Source organism: Pygocentrus nattereri, chromosome 19, assembly GCF_015220715.1.
Source record: "Pygocentrus nattereri isolate fPygNat1 chromosome 19, fPygNat1.pri, whole genome shotgun sequence".
In the NCBI taxonomy this organism is placed as follows: domain Eukaryota; kingdom Metazoa; phylum Chordata; class Actinopteri; order Characiformes; family Serrasalmidae; genus Pygocentrus; species Pygocentrus nattereri.
In genome coordinates this window covers 12,597,353-12,617,495 of record NC_051229.1, presented here as the reverse complement: position 1 = coordinate 12,617,495, position 20,143 = coordinate 12,597,353, and the positions used below count along the sequence as shown (strand labels likewise).

The 20,143-nt window shown below is 39.2% G+C and overlaps 1 protein-coding gene across 1 annotated transcript in view; it reads left to right on the top strand.

The window, feature by feature from the left end:
* The window catches only part of ghrhra (growth hormone releasing hormone receptor a), a 49,414-nt gene that overhangs the window by 14,877 nt on the left and 14,394 nt on the right, over nucleotides 1-20,143 (top strand). The window contains exons 4-10 of the mRNA XM_017707364.2: nucleotides 5,545-5,645; nucleotides 5,883-5,980; nucleotides 6,095-6,227; nucleotides 10,199-10,352; nucleotides 10,556-10,616; nucleotides 11,955-12,024; nucleotides 12,399-12,490. Of these exons, the coding sequence (XP_017562853.2) occupies nucleotides 5,545-5,645; nucleotides 5,883-5,980; nucleotides 6,095-6,227; nucleotides 10,199-10,352; nucleotides 10,556-10,616; nucleotides 11,955-12,024; nucleotides 12,399-12,490 (709 nt within the window). The remainder of the gene's footprint in view (nucleotides 1-5,544; nucleotides 5,646-5,882; nucleotides 5,981-6,094; nucleotides 6,228-10,198; nucleotides 10,353-10,555; nucleotides 10,617-11,954; nucleotides 12,025-12,398; nucleotides 12,491-20,143) is intronic.

The window sequence follows — 20,143 nt, the reverse complement described above, 5'->3', positions numbered from 1 at the left end:
CCTTTCAAGGAACTGCTTGAAGTATGGATGGGACTACTTGCTATTATGGCACTGACCAAAATTAGCCAACTTTTTCATTATTATTATTTTTTTATATCAAAAAATTAAAAACATTATTTTAAAGTAGGGATGCACAGATAGGGGAAATGTAGGATGTTGAAATGTTGAAATGTCTGTCAGTTCTATATATATCTGTCAAATGCTGATGTGATTCTCATATCACTGTGTATCTCTAATTTTAAGTTGCTTTTGACTGGTCCTGGAGTGAGGCTGGTTAACATTAAGCATGCACACATGCATATTCATTGCTTAAAAGGGAGCATACCTCTACTCCCAGGACCATATATGTTCCCAGAGCTGTACATCCCCTTAGCATTTTATATAAAACATCAAACTTTAATATGATTAAAGAGTCATATAACCTACCGTTTACCCGCGCTTGATTGAACTTCTTCACTTTGGCATTCAGAGCACTGGGCAGATTGATGCCTCTGATTCCAGGGGTTTTATGCTGGCCTGAGGCTAGTCTAGCCACACTCAAGTGCATTTCCTACTTTAAAAATCTACTATTCTTGTCTCTTGTATGACCTATGAAAGATGGTTAGGGTCCTGGGGTTATCAGAGGTCATACACGAGAGTTTTTCATAGAAACACACTTGTATTCAGCTAGGCTAGCCTCATTGAGCCAGTTAGCTAGCTGAGCAAACCTTGTAATACAAACCGTTCCATTTTGAGCATAGCATGTTTACACAGGACCTGAGAAACACTGGGCAGTTACTTAGTAATTTCAATGAGCAAATAAAGGACCCTGAGAACATAGGGTCCTGCTGGGCTAAACCATCTAACCAGCTAAACCAGCACCTTTTCAGACCAGTGCAAGACCAGCATAAACCAGCATAGCATGGAATCCATGCTAGTGTAAGCTTCTGTTTTCAACAGCTCTAATGTAAAATAAGAGTGAAAGAACAACTATGTAATTTGAACATGGCCACTTGTGTGACTGCAGTTAATATCATTTCTTGCCAGTGGAATTGCCAGATCTGGAATTAGTGGCAAACTTATGAAAAACTGTAAATTACAAAAGGCTCAGGCTATCAAGAGTTATTATTATGCACCCTTAGAGTCCAATGAAGCAGGCTATAACTGTTACATAGATAACAGACAATGTATTGCAATAAAATTAAATACATTATTCAAATTTTACTCAAGTAACAGTTCTCATATTGAAAATTGGAGCTTTCAAAAGTGCATGGAAAAGCCACAGTACACAACTTTTTTAACTTTCATGTGAGCTGTTTATTAGCACAGAGAATCGTGATTAGCATGCTAATCTTGTGCACTTTCATGGTTGATGTATTATTAACAGCACTTACAGACAGTGGTGTCAAGAGACAATAGATCAAGCCTTCATAATAAATCATTGAGGTTGTTTAGAATAATTAGTCAGTTAATGTCTGCTATATTGCATTGCCTGGTTCTCGGCTACAACCAAGGTATGTTCTTCTTGGTGTCGCAAGTAATGTAGCATATGCTAATTAATGCGCAGCAGTGTTAGAAGCTCAGATCAGTCATATGCATTCATATCTCAATTAGCATATCAGTCTGTTAAAGTTTGGCACTATGTTACTTTGGTAACAGACATTTTTCATGATTTCAAAGTGGAATTATGGAGGTTCAGTCACTGAAGTGATATGTTCATTGCTGTGTTGCCAGATTGCTCTTCATGGATTTGTGCATTTAATGTTAGATGCTCACTGCACTTGCTTAAGCCTCCTCTTCCCGACAGAACCTTTGATGCTTTTTCAAACGGTAATGCTGAATAAGTTGGTGTGATTCCAGACTGAAGTGGATTGCTGGGATCTAAATTTATCTAAACGCCTTAGAAATAATGAAGGGCTTGGATAAAGACACAGTCAGATTATTAATCTGTGATTTTAAGTCAAACAAACATAGAGTGCATTTACAGATTACATATTCAACACAGTAGAGCATATATTCAGCAAGGATTTTCAATCCTTTGTCGTGAAGGCGAGTGGCAAGAGATTAAAGGTACAGTGTGGAACATAAGATATTTCCACAAGGAAATATCTCTAAGATCGCATTATTAAAAAATCGACAAACACGTTTCATCTAGGCTGGTGACATCACAGCATGCCCCCAATTGTGATCCTTTGATAATTATTTTTTTTTTCAAAACCACAAGAGACACGGGATTACACATTCTCTCTAGTCTGGCTGCTTATGTCAGTGTTCTTAAATCCACTGCAATTGCTTAGAGCTTAAAATGAGCAGCTCCCATTGTAGAGCAGGGTTTTTGACCACAAGCCTGCACGGTGGTAAACCTACCTAAAGTCTTAATCACAGAGATCAGGTACTTCTGGGGCTGATCAGAGAGAACAGAATCCTCATTGACTCTCCGTGCACATCTGTCTCACTTCCTGAGCATTGTAGACATGTGAAGCTATTGAATGCTATATAGTATTACCAGCTTTCCACACATTAAATGTCTGTACTCAGGATTTTACAGTAAAAAATTAACGTTGAAAAGATTCAAACCAGCTGTTGCCACGCTATATATATATATATATATATATGATGGCATGCCGTTTAGGAAATTTTTATATATTTATTTTATTATATATATATATATATATATATATATATATATATATATATAATTGAAAACCCTGAATATATGGAATGCAACCTGAGAAACTGGCGGTATCTTGACTTTTGGATATGTGAGATTCCGTACGGATATTGGTAGTGCGTCTCTGTGACTGAGTTAGCATGAAATGTAGTTGCAGTAATCCTGAATAGCGAGTGAATAATTAACACCCCGGCGAACAGATGTACGGGCCAAAATAATACTTAATATTTAATACTCTTCCACCAATTAACTTTATTCACTGTTTCACTATGGAAGAGTGCAGTGAACAATTATCAGGCCAACGGTAATGTGGAAAGAAGCATGCCTTCCGCCAGAGCACTCCACAACGACCCTACCTAAAATATTCTCCCATTCACTTTAAAAAGCCCCAAGGCTATGGCATGGGGCAGGACTAGCTAGCCTATTCATTACAAACGTAGTTGGATGGTACGTTAGGTGATCCCGGGACGCGATCGCTTGTAATGAGGAATTCTCTCAATGTCTCTCCCATTTAAGGTGGAACCCCAACACTATACCCCATCTCTAAAACCCCTGTTTACTTATTACTGCACTCTAGGCTGCTTATGGGCTGCTCCTGTGAGGTGAAAGGCATATCTCAGATATTGCCTTATCTCACATTTCTGTATGGGTAGTACAGTTACAGTACTAATCTTACAATATTAATCTTACAGTTTTTTTGTAGTATGCTCAAGTGTTGGCTAATGCTTAGTTTACCTAAACCAAAAGAACATTATTCTACTCAGAACATAAAAGCCTAGACTTGCATTCGCTGGTTGATATTATTGACTTGAGTCGATTATTTAAGCTAGTAGCACTTTTAATAGTATTTGTACAGATATACTGTTACAGTCACCTAATCTACTACTGATTCAGATGTAACGTCATGTGGGACAGCAGCAAGTTCACAAAGATTTTTTATTGACAGGGAGTTTGAGTAGTGTTGGTCTATGGCAGCCAATTGCCACAAGATTTATTATCTGTATAAAAAAGACAAACGATAGTAATGGCTGTCCATTACATAAATTAAGACTCTACACTCTTCCATTTATATTTTAAAGTACTTTTTAAGTACTGAAGTGAGGGGAGTTCTGGAAGTGAACCATGCCGTTTTGCACAATGTGTTTGTGGACTTCCTCTGAGTGATTTAACACTCTGGACAATGCACTTCTGACTTGTTAACAGCTTAAAGTCTCAAAAAGGCGCACCTAATTCCCTTAGTACTTGGCAGAGTGACAGAAGTAGACACCATGCATGGTACTTAGAGATGATTATCTTGGCACTGTATTATCACTGTCATGAGTTTTTTATATCATTTGAAAACATCAGTGGCCCTTTACATTGTATGAACATTTCTTGATGAACTGACCAACAGAAATGGTCTAAACTGGGAAAAAAAAATCTTATCCTATTATTATAAGTGGATCCTGAGGACCCCAAGCTCTGTTTATGACGTTTTATATGTATCAACCAACAGTCATAATTAATTTTGCTTTCAGTTGTCATGGTAGACATTCAATGAGAGCAACAGTGGCTGTGTGTTCTAACCAATGTGTTCATTTATTATATATTTTTGCAAAATCAAAAGTGAACTAGATTTTTGTGAGTGAGTAAGCAAGTAAACACTTATAAAAGTAAAAGGTTAAAAGTAAGAGGTTAAAAAGCTGATCTATGTCTGACTGACTATATTGATTGGCTGTTGCGTGTGGTTCGTCATTCTAAACCAGTCCAGATTAAAATTACGCTTCTTATGATTTGAAGTCAAAGTGGACATGAAATTGAGGCACGAACCCATGACTCTGTGATTGATACTGCTAAATTTGAAGCCCAAACCCAACTCAAATCTAATCCCTCGCACTAAGCGAGATGGATTATCACAGACAGTTTTACAGTGCTTTGCCTTGTGTTTGAGTCATGAATGTCATGGTAGGATAAACTGGTGTTTTGCACATCTATTATGCATGAGGTATTTATTATCAATATATTTTTGCTGAATTGCTGGTTTTACCTGGCAGGGAACAATATCCACCCTCCTCTGATATACTCTTAGTCCCACTGCACAAAAGAGTACATGAGAGAATGCTTGAGAGTGCATGAAATTTACATAGGCACAATCCTTCAAATGAAAACAAGTCTTCTACATAAACAAATCACTCATTAGGGTTAAGACAGAACCCAAGTCCGACCCATAGCTGATAAAAACTGGCCTGAAGCTTGATATTCTGTGGGCTTGCTTGGGTCAGGTACCAGACCTCTAACTTAAATGGGTGAGGCTAAACTCCTGTAGGCTGAATAGACAGATATATCGCTGCTGTCAGAAGAAAATCCTCATATCTCTAAAAAGGTAACTTTACAGGACAAGGACAGAACAATCTTAACTTTTAGTGAATACACAAAATACAAAATACAGATACAAGCTTTTGTCTTGACAGTGATGTGTAAATCAATTGGATTTTGTGATGTAAATGTATAACAGATGTTTTTGCAGTTTAGTTTCCGCATACACACTGTATGGACTGTATGTTCTGAAACTTTGATGTTTATGTACTCTTTCATGTCAAAAAAGTGAAAGCAATATCCCAGGCTTTTTACATAATCCCAGACTTTTTACATACTAAGGCTTATTATTCAGTAACTAGAGGGACTTCAATGCAAACTAGCTGAGTTATTCATAGGTTATAAAAGTTTGTAATAAAACTTTGGGCCTGCTGAAGGGTACTGTCTATTTAGAGGGTTAAGAACTTTTTTCCTCTCTTCTTTTGGATATAGAGGGTTTTGTTACAATAGTGATGATATAAAACCATGAACTATAGAAATCCACTTAGGGTGATTTTTCCAGGAAAAGTGAGCTGTAACAGATCTACTGAACCTTCCAGGTTACATCTATAGGAACTGCACACCGGCGGGCTGGAGTGACCTGTATCCCCCTTATGAAGAAGCCTGCGAGTTTGGAGATGATGCAGAGCCTGAATCTGAGGTGAGTGGGCTTCTGTTTGAAGTCGTTGTTGTGCCCCATTGACCCTAATGTCTACACTGTCATCTTAGATACTTCCTTCTCTTTGATGGATGAACATGGTGGTCATCACTGTCTCTTTCATCATAAGAAGAGGGAAGACTCTGCAGCAAAGTATGATGTGAGTCAGTGCAGCTAAATCTACGTAAACATGGCCTCAGCAACTGACTGGTTATTTCTGCCCCTTTTCTGTTTTTGCAGACAACCTACTTCTCAACATTCAAGCAAGTATACACAGCAGGATATGCCACATCGCTTATATCTCTCATAACGGCTATTGCGGTCCTCACATCCTTCAGGTATGATTGTCGTTTGGAACGTTATCAACCATTAGTTAAGAGCAGTGTAATTTATGTGACATTCCTATTGGATTTTAAGTACCTATCTCTAAGGCATGACTATATTCATTCCAGGAAGTTCCATTGTACCAGGAATTATATACACATCAACCTCTTTGCCTCCTTCATTCTCCGGGCCAGTGCCGTCTTCATCAAAGACGCTGTTCTGTTCTCTGATGAGTCCCTGGACCACTGTTTCATGTCCACGGTGAGAGAAACAGAGGGAGGGTACTTCATTTGTCTGTAGATCCTCACTTCTTTGAGCCTTTTAGTGTGCCTTGAATACAAAAAGGCTGGTTTAACATAATAAAACTTTAATGCAAATGTACTTGCTTGAAACTAAACTGCACAAGGTAAATCACCCACCATTCATTTGAAACTTGGCTGCATCAATTCCAAGCATCTCAACTTCGTTTAATGCCATGAAGGAGTTGTAGAGGCTGAACACATGTGCGAGTTGCTTTTATTTAAAAAAAGAAACAAACATGTAACAAAATCCAAAAAACAGAACAAAGGTCCATGAAAGAAACAAATCCATAAAGTAACAAAAACAGAAACCAGGGAACAGAAACTAAACAACAGAGAGAAAATGCAAGAAAAAGACTGAACCAGAGATTGGGGTTATAAATACACCAAGGGAAAACAAGGAACACCTGGGAAAAAATGAGAGGGCAGAGCTACAGACTACAGAGAATTGAATACAATTACAAGGGGATAGGACCAAGGAGGAGACCAATCCAAAATAACAACAAAAGCACATGAAAAACATAAACAAAAAGCACATGGCTAAACCATGAAAACTGACAAAAATCAAACAAGATGTTATACAGTCAATCAAAATTTCAGAAGATGGTGTATTAGGCACTTCAAAACAAGACCACCATTGCCAGTTAATGTTAACAGCTGTTAACAGCTGCTTGTACTACTTTTCATTCTTCTAGCCTGCAGCTATTGTGATTTACGTAGCTAAATATTTCTACTTTCTTGATGTCCCCTAATTTTACACAGATTCAGATTCTTCTGCGATCTAAAGAAGGATAATTATTACAGAAGAAGAGACAGAGATGCAATCAGCTTAAACATATTTTGTGCTCCTAGAACAGGATGAGAGAGGTATGAAGAATCCAAACCCTCACTTTACCAGGGGAACCATCCTCTTGTCTGGAGAAGTGAAGTTCATTCATGGCGCAGGCAGGAAAAAAGGCTGGTTCCACTGACTTACATTAAAAGTAAAGTAATTTTTTTCCTTCTCCTGTGAAACCTGCCTTTTTTCCAACTCATTTTGGGTGATTTTTTTAGTCCATTCATTTTGTATTATCAATTGGTGCTTTTCTAGATTTCATAAATCTAACCTAAACCTTCATTAGATTTTCACACAAGTCCTAATAGTAGATAAAGAGAACAAAATTATACAAATGACACAGAAATATTACACTTGGTCATTTATTTATTGAGGAAAATGATCCAATAATACATATCTGTGAGTATCAAAAGTATGTGAACCTTGAGGATTAGAAGATAATTTGATTAAAATTAGAGTCTGGTGTTTTCAATCAATTTGATGGCAACCAGGTATGAGCGACTGCCCTGTTTTATTTAAAGAACAGGGATCTATCACAGTCTGACCTTCACAACACGGTGTGTGCATATATATATATATATATATATATATATATATATATATATATATATATAGAGAGAGAGAGAGAGAGAGAGAGAGAGAGAGAGAGAGAGAGAGAAACACTGACCAACCACTTTATTAAGTACACCTTTGTTGCACTCTGTTACAGACTGTAATCTGTTTCTCTACATACTTTGTTAGCCCTTTCACACTGTTTATTTATGGTCATGCCTCAAGTCTCAGTGCTTCAGTAACACTGATGTGGTGGCCTGTTATACAGCACAGCAGTACTGCTGAAGGGTTTAAGCACTTTGCAAAATCTAATAATGTAATAATTTCACCACAATGTAATAACGGCCACAAATGGAATAAGATTTAACAGTTAACTTGGTCAAAAAGTGTAATAACGTGTCCAGTGATATAATACAGTCTTAACTGTGAATGTAATAAGATTTTTGCTGACAGGGTAATAATTTATAACATTATTAGGAATTTATTACATTTTTTAGGTTGAACATGTAACACCTTATTGCATTACTGAGAAGAACAGGTACCACTGTTAACCCTCTGTTTGTATTCCAGTGAAATTGGAATGATTTACTGTTTTTGTCTATCGTAAATATAATTTCTTTCATTTCATTTTCACAAGATGTTATTACTTTGTCCAGACTAGGCAGGTTACAGTCGTTAACAGGATCATTGTTATAAGAAGTCTTCATAATGGAGGCTCTTTCTGAAAGAAGAATGAACTCTTCCATGACTTTGTCTTGTTGATGATCCCCTCCTTCCAGGCTGTGATGATTCCTGTATAAAGCATAAAAGCACTGTAGGAGATCTTTAGTAACTGGAAAACAAAAATAGTAAATATGGTAAATAAAGGTATTACATTATAAGTTAAAACACTGTATTATATTATTCAGTTTTACAAAATTTTTGACTAAGTTATGTGGAAAGGCAGAGCCCTTTGACCTCTGATGAAGGAATACAGGATGACCAAAAGAAACTTGTGCTACAGCAGAAAAGTTGTTGTCTCTGACTTTACATCTACAAGGTGGACCAACAAAGCAGAAGTGTCTTATAGAGTGGACAGTGAGTGGACAGTGAGTCTTTAAAAAACTCCAGCAGCACTGCTGTATCTGATCCACTTGTACCAGCACATCACACTAACACACCACCACCACATCAGTGTAACTGCAGTGCTGAGAATGACCCACCACCCACATAATACCTGCTTTGTGGTGGTCCTGTGGGGGTCCTGACCATGGATGAATGGAGGCTAACAAAGTGTGCAGAGAAACAGATGGACTTTAGTCTGTAGTTGTAGAACTAAGTGGTTTGTGGAGCTGATAAAAAGTACAAGGAGGTGTACTTCCAAATATTCTGGAGAAATGGTGTATATTCCAAATATTCTGGAGAAATTCCTCAGCATGAACATAAATACAATGACACAGTATAAACTGGAATGATCCCTTTTTGTGTTTTATTTGTCCTACTACTGTAATTTTGATATGTGTGTGCCATGGTGTTTCATTACTGACGTGCCAGTTTAGTGGGACTGTGGAGGGTCAGTGGTGAGCTGTGATGATTAGTGAGATATGAACATGGTTGTATTGAGACTGTAGAACTATTCTGTTTCTGTGCTGAGGCAGAGAGGCGAGGACAGCTCTCTGGAGGGAAATGGGTCATGTTTTTCAACTGACAAGCAGCTACATAGACACGCAGACAGCCTTACAGTAAAACAGTTCACACGGCGCTTCATGTGGGTAATTCTAGAGGAAAATGTGTCAGCCTGTAAAAGGAGGACAAGATTATCATTACACAAACAATACTTAATGTTAGTATTAACAATTATTTTTATTATTATTATTGTATTATATTATATTATTATTATTATTATGTTGTTATTATTATATATTTTGTTGATGTGAAAATAAGTTAATAAATATGAAATTTAATGTAAAATTTCTATGTGCACAGATGGGCAGACAGACAGACATACCAACGGAGAGACAGACAGATGGAAAGAAAGACAGACGGAGAGACAGACACACAGACACACAGATAGATAGATAGATAGATAGATAGATATTCATAGACACAAACACATTGATGGATAGACAGATAAACAGATAGACAGATTGAGAGACAGACAGACAGACAGACAGATAGATAGATAGATAGATAGACAGACAGACAGACACATACATAGACACAGACACATAGATAGATAGATAGATAGATAGATAGATAGATAGATAGATAGATAGATAGATAGATAGATAGATAGATAGATAGATAGATAGATAGATAGAAAAACAGGCAGATTGTCCAAATGAATGAATGACTGTTGTAATCATATTCATGTATTAGGGGAGCTTTGCAAAATCATCCTTAGAGAAAGAATGAGTTCAGATCCTTAATAAGCTCTGTAAACTCCCTCTCTTCCTGATAAGGCTCCTGAGTTAGACGTGTATATAAGCTGACTTAAGTGCTGTAACAGTGTTAATGCGTCTGGATGGCTTTATCTTCATCGTTTCTCTGCATACTGTTCTCTCCAGATGGCGTGTAAGAGCGCTGTAGCTTTCTTCCAGTTCAGCATCCTGGCTAATTACTTCTGGCTGCTGGTGGAGGGCATGTACCTGCAGACACTGCTGGCACTCACCTTCGTCTCCCAGAGGAAGTACTTCTGGTGGTACATCCTGATAGGATGGGGTCAGTGCATCATGGAAATAAGTTTTGAGCTCAGAGCAAAGCCTGCATCTAATTAGCTTCAAAGAGAGCGTTGAAAATGCCCTGGAATGGGATCAAAGATTTTATTTAATGACTGTGTTTCTTTCACAATTCCATTTGTTTTATTTTCATAAATTTTATTATGAGAGCTAAACTGGCAGTAAGCTTCATCTTCTGTGTTTTAGGTGTGCCATCAGTTGTCCTTATCGTTTGGGTTTTGACAAGAAACTTTTACGACAACAGAGGGTAAGCTAACCTTTACCAATCAACAAATAGAGAGAGTTTACATTGTTTAAAAACACCAGCTGCCCTTTGCATTGAGTGAACATTTCATGAAATTTACTTGCACATAATTTTATTCTAAGTAGTTCCTCCATCCAGAACTTGCTCTGATTGGTCTAAAGCTATGAACATTTTGTATAGTATAGCTTGAATAGTGTGGATTAATATCAAACTACTTATTTGAACATTTGTGTCATTTTGATTGTCATTTTAAATTTTTTATTCAGAATTAAATTGAGATTTTCTATAGGTTTGTTAAAAATCAGACCAATCTGATTAAAAAAATGACATTTAATAGGACACATTAAAGCCCCAAGGAACCTAAATTTACATTTTCTTTCTAATTCAGTCACCCCTTTAAGGCTGATACAAAAACGTGACCATATCTGCTGCTTAAACCTCAGTTCTCCATTAATCATGTGATTTCTCAGAGCATTTGTTTGATAAAGAGTGAGATCTATCAAACACTTAAATGAAGTTTTATTTAGTGTCCCAAACTACCCTTTTGAACAAGAACATATGAATAGGATTATAAATCATACACCAGATGCATTTCATTGTTACACTGATTAAAGAAAACAATAACAAACTCTTACTAATGTGCTCTGAATGGGCTCACACACTCACTCAGAAACGATAAAGGAAGCTTCATACAGTGATAGAAAGCAGAGCTTTCATACAGTGATAGACAACACAGTAGCACATGGAAGGCATCAATTCTATAAGCTCATATATTTTTATTATGTGCTTTAACATGGAACCGTCGTAACTCCTCTGGCAGCAGATTTAAGAGGCCAAATTCTTAAAATGGATTGGTTCAGACATTTGGTTAGAAAGGGTTAAGGGTTAAAAACTCACTTTTTAGGCTGTGTTTCGATTGATTTTAAGAATTTCTTCAGATATATGCTAGGCAAGCTCATTAGAGCCATTAGAACCAAATGAAATTAAAACATCAAGACATTAATGGGTTAAAGTAAATTAAAGCTTGAAATGTTTTTCTTTCCTCCACTCTTTAAAGGGGCCTAAAAGGGGTCTTTGGAGTGATTCCTTGGAAGAACCACTAAAGAACATTTTAATGACTGGTTCTTAAAAGAACAATTTTTATAATTGAGAACTTTTTTTAAGGTTAAAGAACCATTATAATGATTTTCCCCCCTAGAACCATATGCATAAATAAAGAATTTAGGAACACCTATTTTTAATGTTTTCTTAATGAGAGGAGCTTTTATTTCGGCATGTGGGAGCTTGCTTTATATGGTTTTCATTATCAGCGTCTGGTCTGATGATATTTTCTTTTTACAGATGTTGGGATGACACTGATAACATTGGCGTCTGGTGGATCATCAAAGGACCGATAACAGCGTCCTTGTTTGTGAGTAAAGATGCAAAGTATCATGTGATTAATCATTTTAATCCTTAGGAGCCAACATTATTGTGGGCGATAACAACAGCATGGGGTAATTCTGTAGGACTGTTAAAACGAGATATTCTGTTGAAAATATAGACTTTTTCTGTGAATATACAGAAACCTTCAATCTATACCATATTTTTGTTTTTAAGTGGAAGATTCATTTATTATAAATTGAATTTGATGAAAGGTTAACGTTACATTTTTGCCTTGTTATCACTTATCAAAACAAATAGAAAAAGTCATGACTTAAATCTGTCAGTGTAAAAAGTAAATTGAGTGTAAGTGTAAAGAATTGTGTAATTACAAATAGTCATGCTGTATTCACTTTCTATCAGGCCAACATCATCATCTTCCTGAACGTGATCCGGATCCTGGTTCAGAAGCTGAAGTCTCCGGGTGTTGGAGGCAATGACACAGGACACTTCATGTGAGTCATAAGAATGATTTAATAGGGGAAGAGAATTATTTTTTGTGCTGAAAAGACACTTAGAATCAAAATCAAAAGTAAAGTACAATATAAACGGCAAAAACAAAGAATTAATTATGAATGAGGCGTATTTGAAACGTTCAAACATTGCAGCAGCAGAAAAAAACTGCACTAGGAGACAGCAGCTTAATAGTCAGCAAGAACAAACTCAGAGCTCATAACAGAAAAACTCTAACTTGTATCTCTTGCTTTATGCACAGGAGCAGCAATGACCAATATAACTATAATATGCTGGTGATTTGTAGTATTTATGCCTTTGGTGTTAATGAGCTACTGTTTATCTAATGCTATTTTGTGTGCCCAGCTACTGTTATGCTTAAAACAAGCTGTGTTTGTTTGCTTCCAATCCTCAAAATCCACATAATATTACTCTCCATATAATTGCTGCAGCAATTTGAACTGTACCTGGGTGTCTGAGGGTCTCAGTGGCTCAGGAGGCTGTGACGCTTATAAAATATTATAAAATACAGTACTGGTAAAACTGGGACAATGATTGGTCAAAATGGAATTGCAAATATGTTGTGTGTGTGTGTGTGTATATATATATATATATATACATACATACATACATACATACATATAGAGTGAGGGCATTTTCATTTTTTCAAAATTATTTTGGTTATTTATTCATAAAATTTTAACATTGCAAGTAAATCCATGATAAACGTAGGCATAACCTAACTAGCCAAATCACCGCACTATCACTGGCTAAACATACACTATATGGCCAAAGGTATGTTGGCACCCTTCATAATTATTGAGTTAAGGTGTTTTAGCCACACCCATTGCCAACATTTGTATAAAATAGAGTGCATAGCCATGTAATCTTCATAGACAAATATTGGCAGTAGAATGGGTTGTACTGAAGAGCTCAGTGGTATTAAATGTGTCACTGTCTTAGGATGTCATCTTTGTCACAGGTCAGTTTGTGAAATTTCTTCCCTGCTAGATCTGCCCCTGTCAACTGTAAGTGCTGTTATTCTGAAATGGAAGCATCAGTTTAGTCTCTAAGCAGCAGACAGTGGGGCTGCTAAGTGCTGAAGTAGTGTATAAAAATTACCTGTACACTCCTTCTGTACAGTCACTACAGAATTGTGCATTGGGAACCTCAACCATCAAATGCATTTCTATAGTCAGGGAGCTCACTAGCCACAATGCCAAGCGTCGGCCAAAGTGGTGTAATGTACACTGCCATTGGACTCTGGAGCAGTGGAAATATGTTCACTGGAGTGACGAACCACACTTCACTATCTGGCAGTATGAGGGACAAATCTGGGTATAGTGGATACCAGGAGAATGCTACACACTGGAGTGCATAGTGCTGACTGTAATGTTTGGTGGAGGAAGGATAATGGTCTGGGACTGTTTTTCAGGTTTTGGGTGTGGCTCATTAGTTTTAATGAAGGGTAATTGTAGCACGGCATGTGCTACCCCGGGCTCAATGAGGACACTGGAGGCAGGATTCACAATTGCAGCAGCCATTATTTATTTCCCAAAACAAACAAACAAAACAAAACCAAACCAACGCTTAGCTGGCCACTTTTCAGTGGCTGACGCTAGCTAGCTAGACTTTTCAGGCCTTCTTTATAGTGAAGCTTTTCAGCTCTGCCTTCCTTAGCTGCAGCTCATCCCTCTCTTATCTGTTCCCTCTCAGCTCTATTTAAAGGCGCTCAAGCTGCCTGCCAGATGAGAATCAGCTGGCTCTCATTAAGGGCAGCCTCCCCGTTATTGCTCAGCCACCTGGGTCGAACTTAGCGGCCTTGCTGCGTAACAAGGGGTTACTTGCTCCTCCCTCTGGTGCCTCCCGTAGCCAGCACCAGCATCGTCCTCCTCCTCCCACTATCACTTTCATGACTCACGTCCGTCAGGGGAGCTCAGGCTCTGCGCTCCGCCCCCTCCACACTCATGGCTTTCTCCCTGGCATTCTTGCCAAGATGCGTGGCCCCACCTTTCTGCTGGCTCTCTCGGCCGTCATCGTTGGGGCCAGGGGGCGATGCCACAGTAATGTTTATGCTACAGCGTACAAAGACCTTCTAGACATACATTTTCAACTTTGTGGCAGCAGTTTGGGGAAGGCCCTTCCCTGTTCTAGCTGTGCCCCTGTGCACAAAGCGAGTTCCCTAAACACATGGTTTGACAAGTTTTTTGTGGAGGAACTTCAGTGGCCTGCTGAGCCCTGACCTCAACCCCACTGAACACCTTTGAGATTAATTTGAAAGTCGATTGTTACTCAGACCTTCTTGTCCAACATCACTGTCTGATCTCACAAATGTTTTTTTGACTGAATGGGCACAAATTCCCACATACACGTTCCAAAATCTTGCAGAAAGCCTTCCCAGATGAGTGGAGACTGTTACAGCTGCAACGAAAGGGCCAATTCCATACTTATGTCCATTGTTTTGAATTGAAATGTCTAACAAGCTCATATAGGTGTGATGGTCAGGTGTCTACATACCTTTGGCCATATCACGTTTATAAACTAAATAAGTGTTAATAAGCAAATTGCTGTTTGATATTAGTAAAGCAATTAGCAAAATAAGTTTTTTTCTGTTTAATCAAAAAGTATCTGTGAAAATCAAACTACTCTGAAAATGTCAAAAGATGGAAAGATGTCCCTAAACATTACCATCAGTATAAATACATTTTGCTCATGTTTATATGTGGTTTTAACATTTCTTACATGAACTACTCTGACAGTTAGGGTCTTTTGGAGGAATTCTGTGCCCTGGCACTGTGACTGTGCTAGAGGCTAATAGCAGATTAGCATGTGTTTGTTTGAGTTAAGGAAGTGACTTGCACATCAAGACCCTCTGGTTGTGTTAAAGTGAAGAATAATGAAAAATAATACAGCAAGATAGTGAGAGAGCACTATCACTTACAGGACATTGTGCTCTCATTTTAACTTTAACTCTCCCCAGTGAAGGAAAGATGAAAGATTAGGGTTGTTAAAATCACATGTGATACATAACGTGTATAGTCCATCCATCCATCCATTATCCGGGGTTCGGGTCGTGGGGGCAGCACCCTAAGCAATGAAGCCCAGACCTCCCTTTCCCTAGCCACTTCCACTAGCTCTCCAGGGGGGATTCCGAGGCGCTCCCAGGCCAGCTGGGCAATATAGTCACGCCAGCAAGTCCTGGGTCTTCCCCGGGGTCTCCTCCCAGGTGGACTTGCCTGTGACACCTCCTGAGGGAGGCGTCCAGGAGGCATCCTAACCAGATGCCCGAACCACCTCAGCTGGCTCCTCTCAACGTGAACAAGCAGCGGCTCTACTCCGAGTCCCTCCCGGATGAGCGAACTTCTCACTCTATCTCTAAGGGAGAGCCCAGACACCCTGCGGAGGAAACTCATTTCGGCCACTTGTATTTGCGATCTTATTCTTTCGGTCATTACCCAAAGCTCATGACCATTGGTGAGGGTGAGAACGTAGATCAACTGGTAAATTGAGAGCCTTGCCTTATGGCTCTGCTTTTTCTTTACCACAACAGTCCGGTAAAGAGCCTGCATCACTGCTGACCCAGCACCAATCCGCCTGTCAATCTCCCGCTCCCTTGTACCATCACTCGTGAACAAGAGCCCGAGATACTTAAACTCCTCTACTTGAGGCAAGAGCCTATCCCCGACCCAGAGAGGGCTCTCTCTTGGCCTGATGTCCCCAATAGGACCACATCATCTGCAAACAGCAGCGATGTGACCCTGAGGTCACCAAACCGGACACCCTCCATCCCCTGACTGCGCCTAGAAATTCTATCCATAAAAATTATGAATAGAAACAGTGACAAAGGGCAGCCCTGATGGAGTCCAACTCTCACTGGGAATGAGTCTGACTTACTGCTATGCAAACCAAACTCCAGCTTTGTTTGTACAGGGCCTGAATGGCTCGTAGCAAAGAGCCATGTACACCATACTCCCGAAGCACCTCCCACAGAATACCCTGGAGAACACAGTCGAATGCCTTCTCCAGATCCACAAAGCACATGTGGACTGGTTGGGCAAACTCCCATGAACCCTCCAGAATCCTAGAGAGGGTGAAGAGTTGGTCCAGTGTTCCACGACCAGGGCGGAACCCGCACTGCTCCTCCTGGATCCGAGGTTCGACTATAAGCCGGACTCTCTTCTCCAGTACCCCTGCATAGACCTTACCAGGGAGGCTGAGGAGTGTGATTCCCCTGTAGTTGGAACACACCCTCTGGTCCCCTTTTTTAAAAAGAGGCACCACCACCCCAGTCTGCCAATCCAGTGGCACCGCCCCCGATGTCCATGCAATGTTGAAAAGGCATGTCAGCCAAGACAGCCCCACAATATCCAGAGCCTTGAGGAACTCAGGGTGGATCTCATCCACCCCTGGAGCCTTGCCACCAAGGAGATTCTTAACTACCTTAGCGACTTCGGCCTCAGTAAGGGACAAGCCTATTCCCATGTCCCAAGACTCTGCCTCCTCACTGGAGAACATGTCGGTGGGATTGGGAAGGTCCTCAAAGTATTCCTTCCACCGCCCAATGACGTCTTCAGTTAAAGTCAGCAGCACACCATCTCCACTATATACAGTGCTAGTGGCACACTGCTTTCCCCTTCTGAGTCACCTGTCGGTTTGCCAGAATCTTTTCGGAGCCGACTTAAAGTCACTTACCAAGGCCTCACCAAACTCCTCCCACACACAGTTTTTTGCCTTGGCGACGACTGAAGCCGCAGATCGCTTGGCCTGTCGATACCTGCCAGCTGCCTCTTTCCAAAACCAAATTCAGCAACCAAGGATCAGAATGCCAAGGCCGACGCCTTCAGACACTGCCCGATCCACAAAGCACCGAACACCTACTACTGCCCCTCCCATTGGTGGTGGGAGGGGGGACTCATGTAACTCCTTCGGGCTGGGCCCGGCTGGGCACCATGAGTAAATGCCTGGCTACCAGATGCTTGCTGGTGAGCCCCTCCCCCAGGCCTGGTTCCAGGGTGGGGCCCTGGTAACCCTGTTCCGGGCAGGGTACACAAGTCCTGTTTTTGTCTTTTCATAGGGGTTATTATGGATCACACTTTGTCTGAGCTGTCACCTAGGACCAGTTTGCCATGGGAGACCCTACCAGGAGCTTTTGCTCCAGACAACATAGCTCCTAGGATCATTCAAGCACGCAAACCCCTCCACCATGATAAGGTGGTGATCCATGGAGAGGTATGTGTATAGTAAACATTAAAATAATCTCATCTGTGTCAAAAGGATCTGTCATATTTTTGCACACCCCTAGAATAGGCCATACTGACTGTTGACACCATCTCAGGCTTAGCTTGCTAATTACATTTCCAATCACTGTGACGGTATAAACTTTTTTGATTAGCTTGCTAACTTACATTTGTAGTTTAAATGAAACTGTTTTTGCTTCTTTTTTTAAATTTGGCACACCAGTTGACATATGTAGTTTAGATTACTTGTGTAGAATGTTGTTTCAGTATATGACACTGGCTATCTGCTACCATTAGCTTATTGTGACAGCTAGCAGTGAACTAGGTTGCTAGCTACCACTACTCTGTAAGCTATACTTGCCCTAGTAGCTAAGATATTTTTGTATCCTCTATTATCACCACTAACAGTAAAAATACACTGTAATATTAATTTTATAGGTACTATCTGAGCCAAACTTTAGTCATATATTGCTATATATGCTAACATTGTGCAAAACCTACATTTGAATTATCACATGACATGATGGCCTAATGCAAACGGAACCTCCTGCATATTTTAGAGGAGCCTTAAATAAAGCTGTTAAAGGAAACAGATTTGCTGTCTTGGCCTCTATTATATTCTCAGTTTTTATGGCTGTTTTTAAGTCAAATGTACAGTTTCACAGCATGTTGAGATGCTCTTGAGATTTCGTCTAGAACTTCTCATGCAGCACTGTTAAAGGAAGCTTTAAACTTGCGCAAACATGACAACTTTTTATAGTGTAGCTACATTCAAACACTTAAAAAGGTATTTCTTACATTCCTGGCAAAATACATGCATTTTTTAAGCTTATTTGTAATTATGAGGAGATGAAGCTTTATTAAAACTAAAGTTCTCAGTGTGCAGGCATGAGAAGCACTCTTCTCTCAGGAGGTACACAGGCAATGTGATTTAACCACAGCTGAGGGGTTTCGGCACAGGTCAGTGCTGCAATAACAGCAGCCCACAGAGAGACATAATTTGTATGCCATTAGTTAAAAAAGCATCCTGATAGATAAAATATAACCGTGGTGTGCTGGAGAGGCTGAAGAGCTGAGCCAGTATGAGAAATTTTTGGATAGTGAGAATAAGCAGGAAATAATTTCATCCTTTTACTTACACCAAAGTTTGCTCTCATCATTTTGCCATGAGTTCACAGTTAGGTGAAGGTTTTCTTCTGTAGTTGAGTATTGAAGACTCACAAATGACACTGATTGATGATTAACTTTTGTCATCTAGCATAAAAGACATATCAGCCATTCTACAGACTAAATGATCATAGAATTCCAGCACATTTGTGTGATTTTAGCTCCTATGTTGTACAAGCTGATGCAATGTTTACAAGGTAATCCTAGATGTCTGGAGTTGTTATTGTGGGTATTACCGCATATTCAGGGCTAGAAGATAATGTATCAATTTGACACGGATCAAACTGACTTTTTCTTGATACCTTGATTTGGAGCCATGGCCAGCACTGGCTTCTCAAACACATTATACTGATGTAATGTCAACAATATAACCATGTGATGCATTTTCCAGGTGTTTACTATCTATTGTATATCGACCGAAAACATTTCACTCAGTTAAGGAAATCACTCTTTCACAGAGGGGAGTAACCTAGATTTCCTTCTACATCAAGATGCCTCCTAAATAATGGACGTGTATTGAACATACACCACTGCTCTCTCAGTTCAGTGGCAATGCAGTGTGTACTGACCTCGCACAGTCAGCCTATGTAACAAAACATGCAGGTTTTTATGGCTACACTGCAAAAACTGGTATCTTGTCAAGTAAAATTATCTTAAATATAATTAATAAATCTTATATTTCACCTATTTATATTGTTGTAAGCTTAATGTAAGATTATTTACCTTTTTTATAGCCATTTTTTAATCAGTTTTAATTTTGTTAAGTAAAATGATCTCACTATACTGGCAAATACAAAGTTACTTAAAAGCGTCTAGAAATAAGTTAATAAGATAATCTCATAATAAGTGCAAAGACATTTTTTTGCAGTGCAGGAATTATTGAATAGCATCAGTGACCAAACTGCAGAGAGTTAAATGACAGCTGTATGTAGGTACTTTCTTATCCATATGCAGACACAGGTCACCGCTTAAAATTTAACATGGTTTATTACATACTAAGGCTTATTATTCAGTAACTACAGGGACTTCAATACAACCTGATCGAGCTATTCTTATGTTATAGAGGTGTGTAATAAAACTTTGGGCCCACCCTGGCCATTTAAAGAGGTTTATTTAACCATCTAGCATTTTTTGTCAGTCACATACTACAGGGAGATTCACTCGAAAGAGGCCCTGAATATTGTGTTGTGGCTGCTGTTGAGATGAAGCAGTCTGAACCAAAAACATATACTACATATCTTGACGTATGTG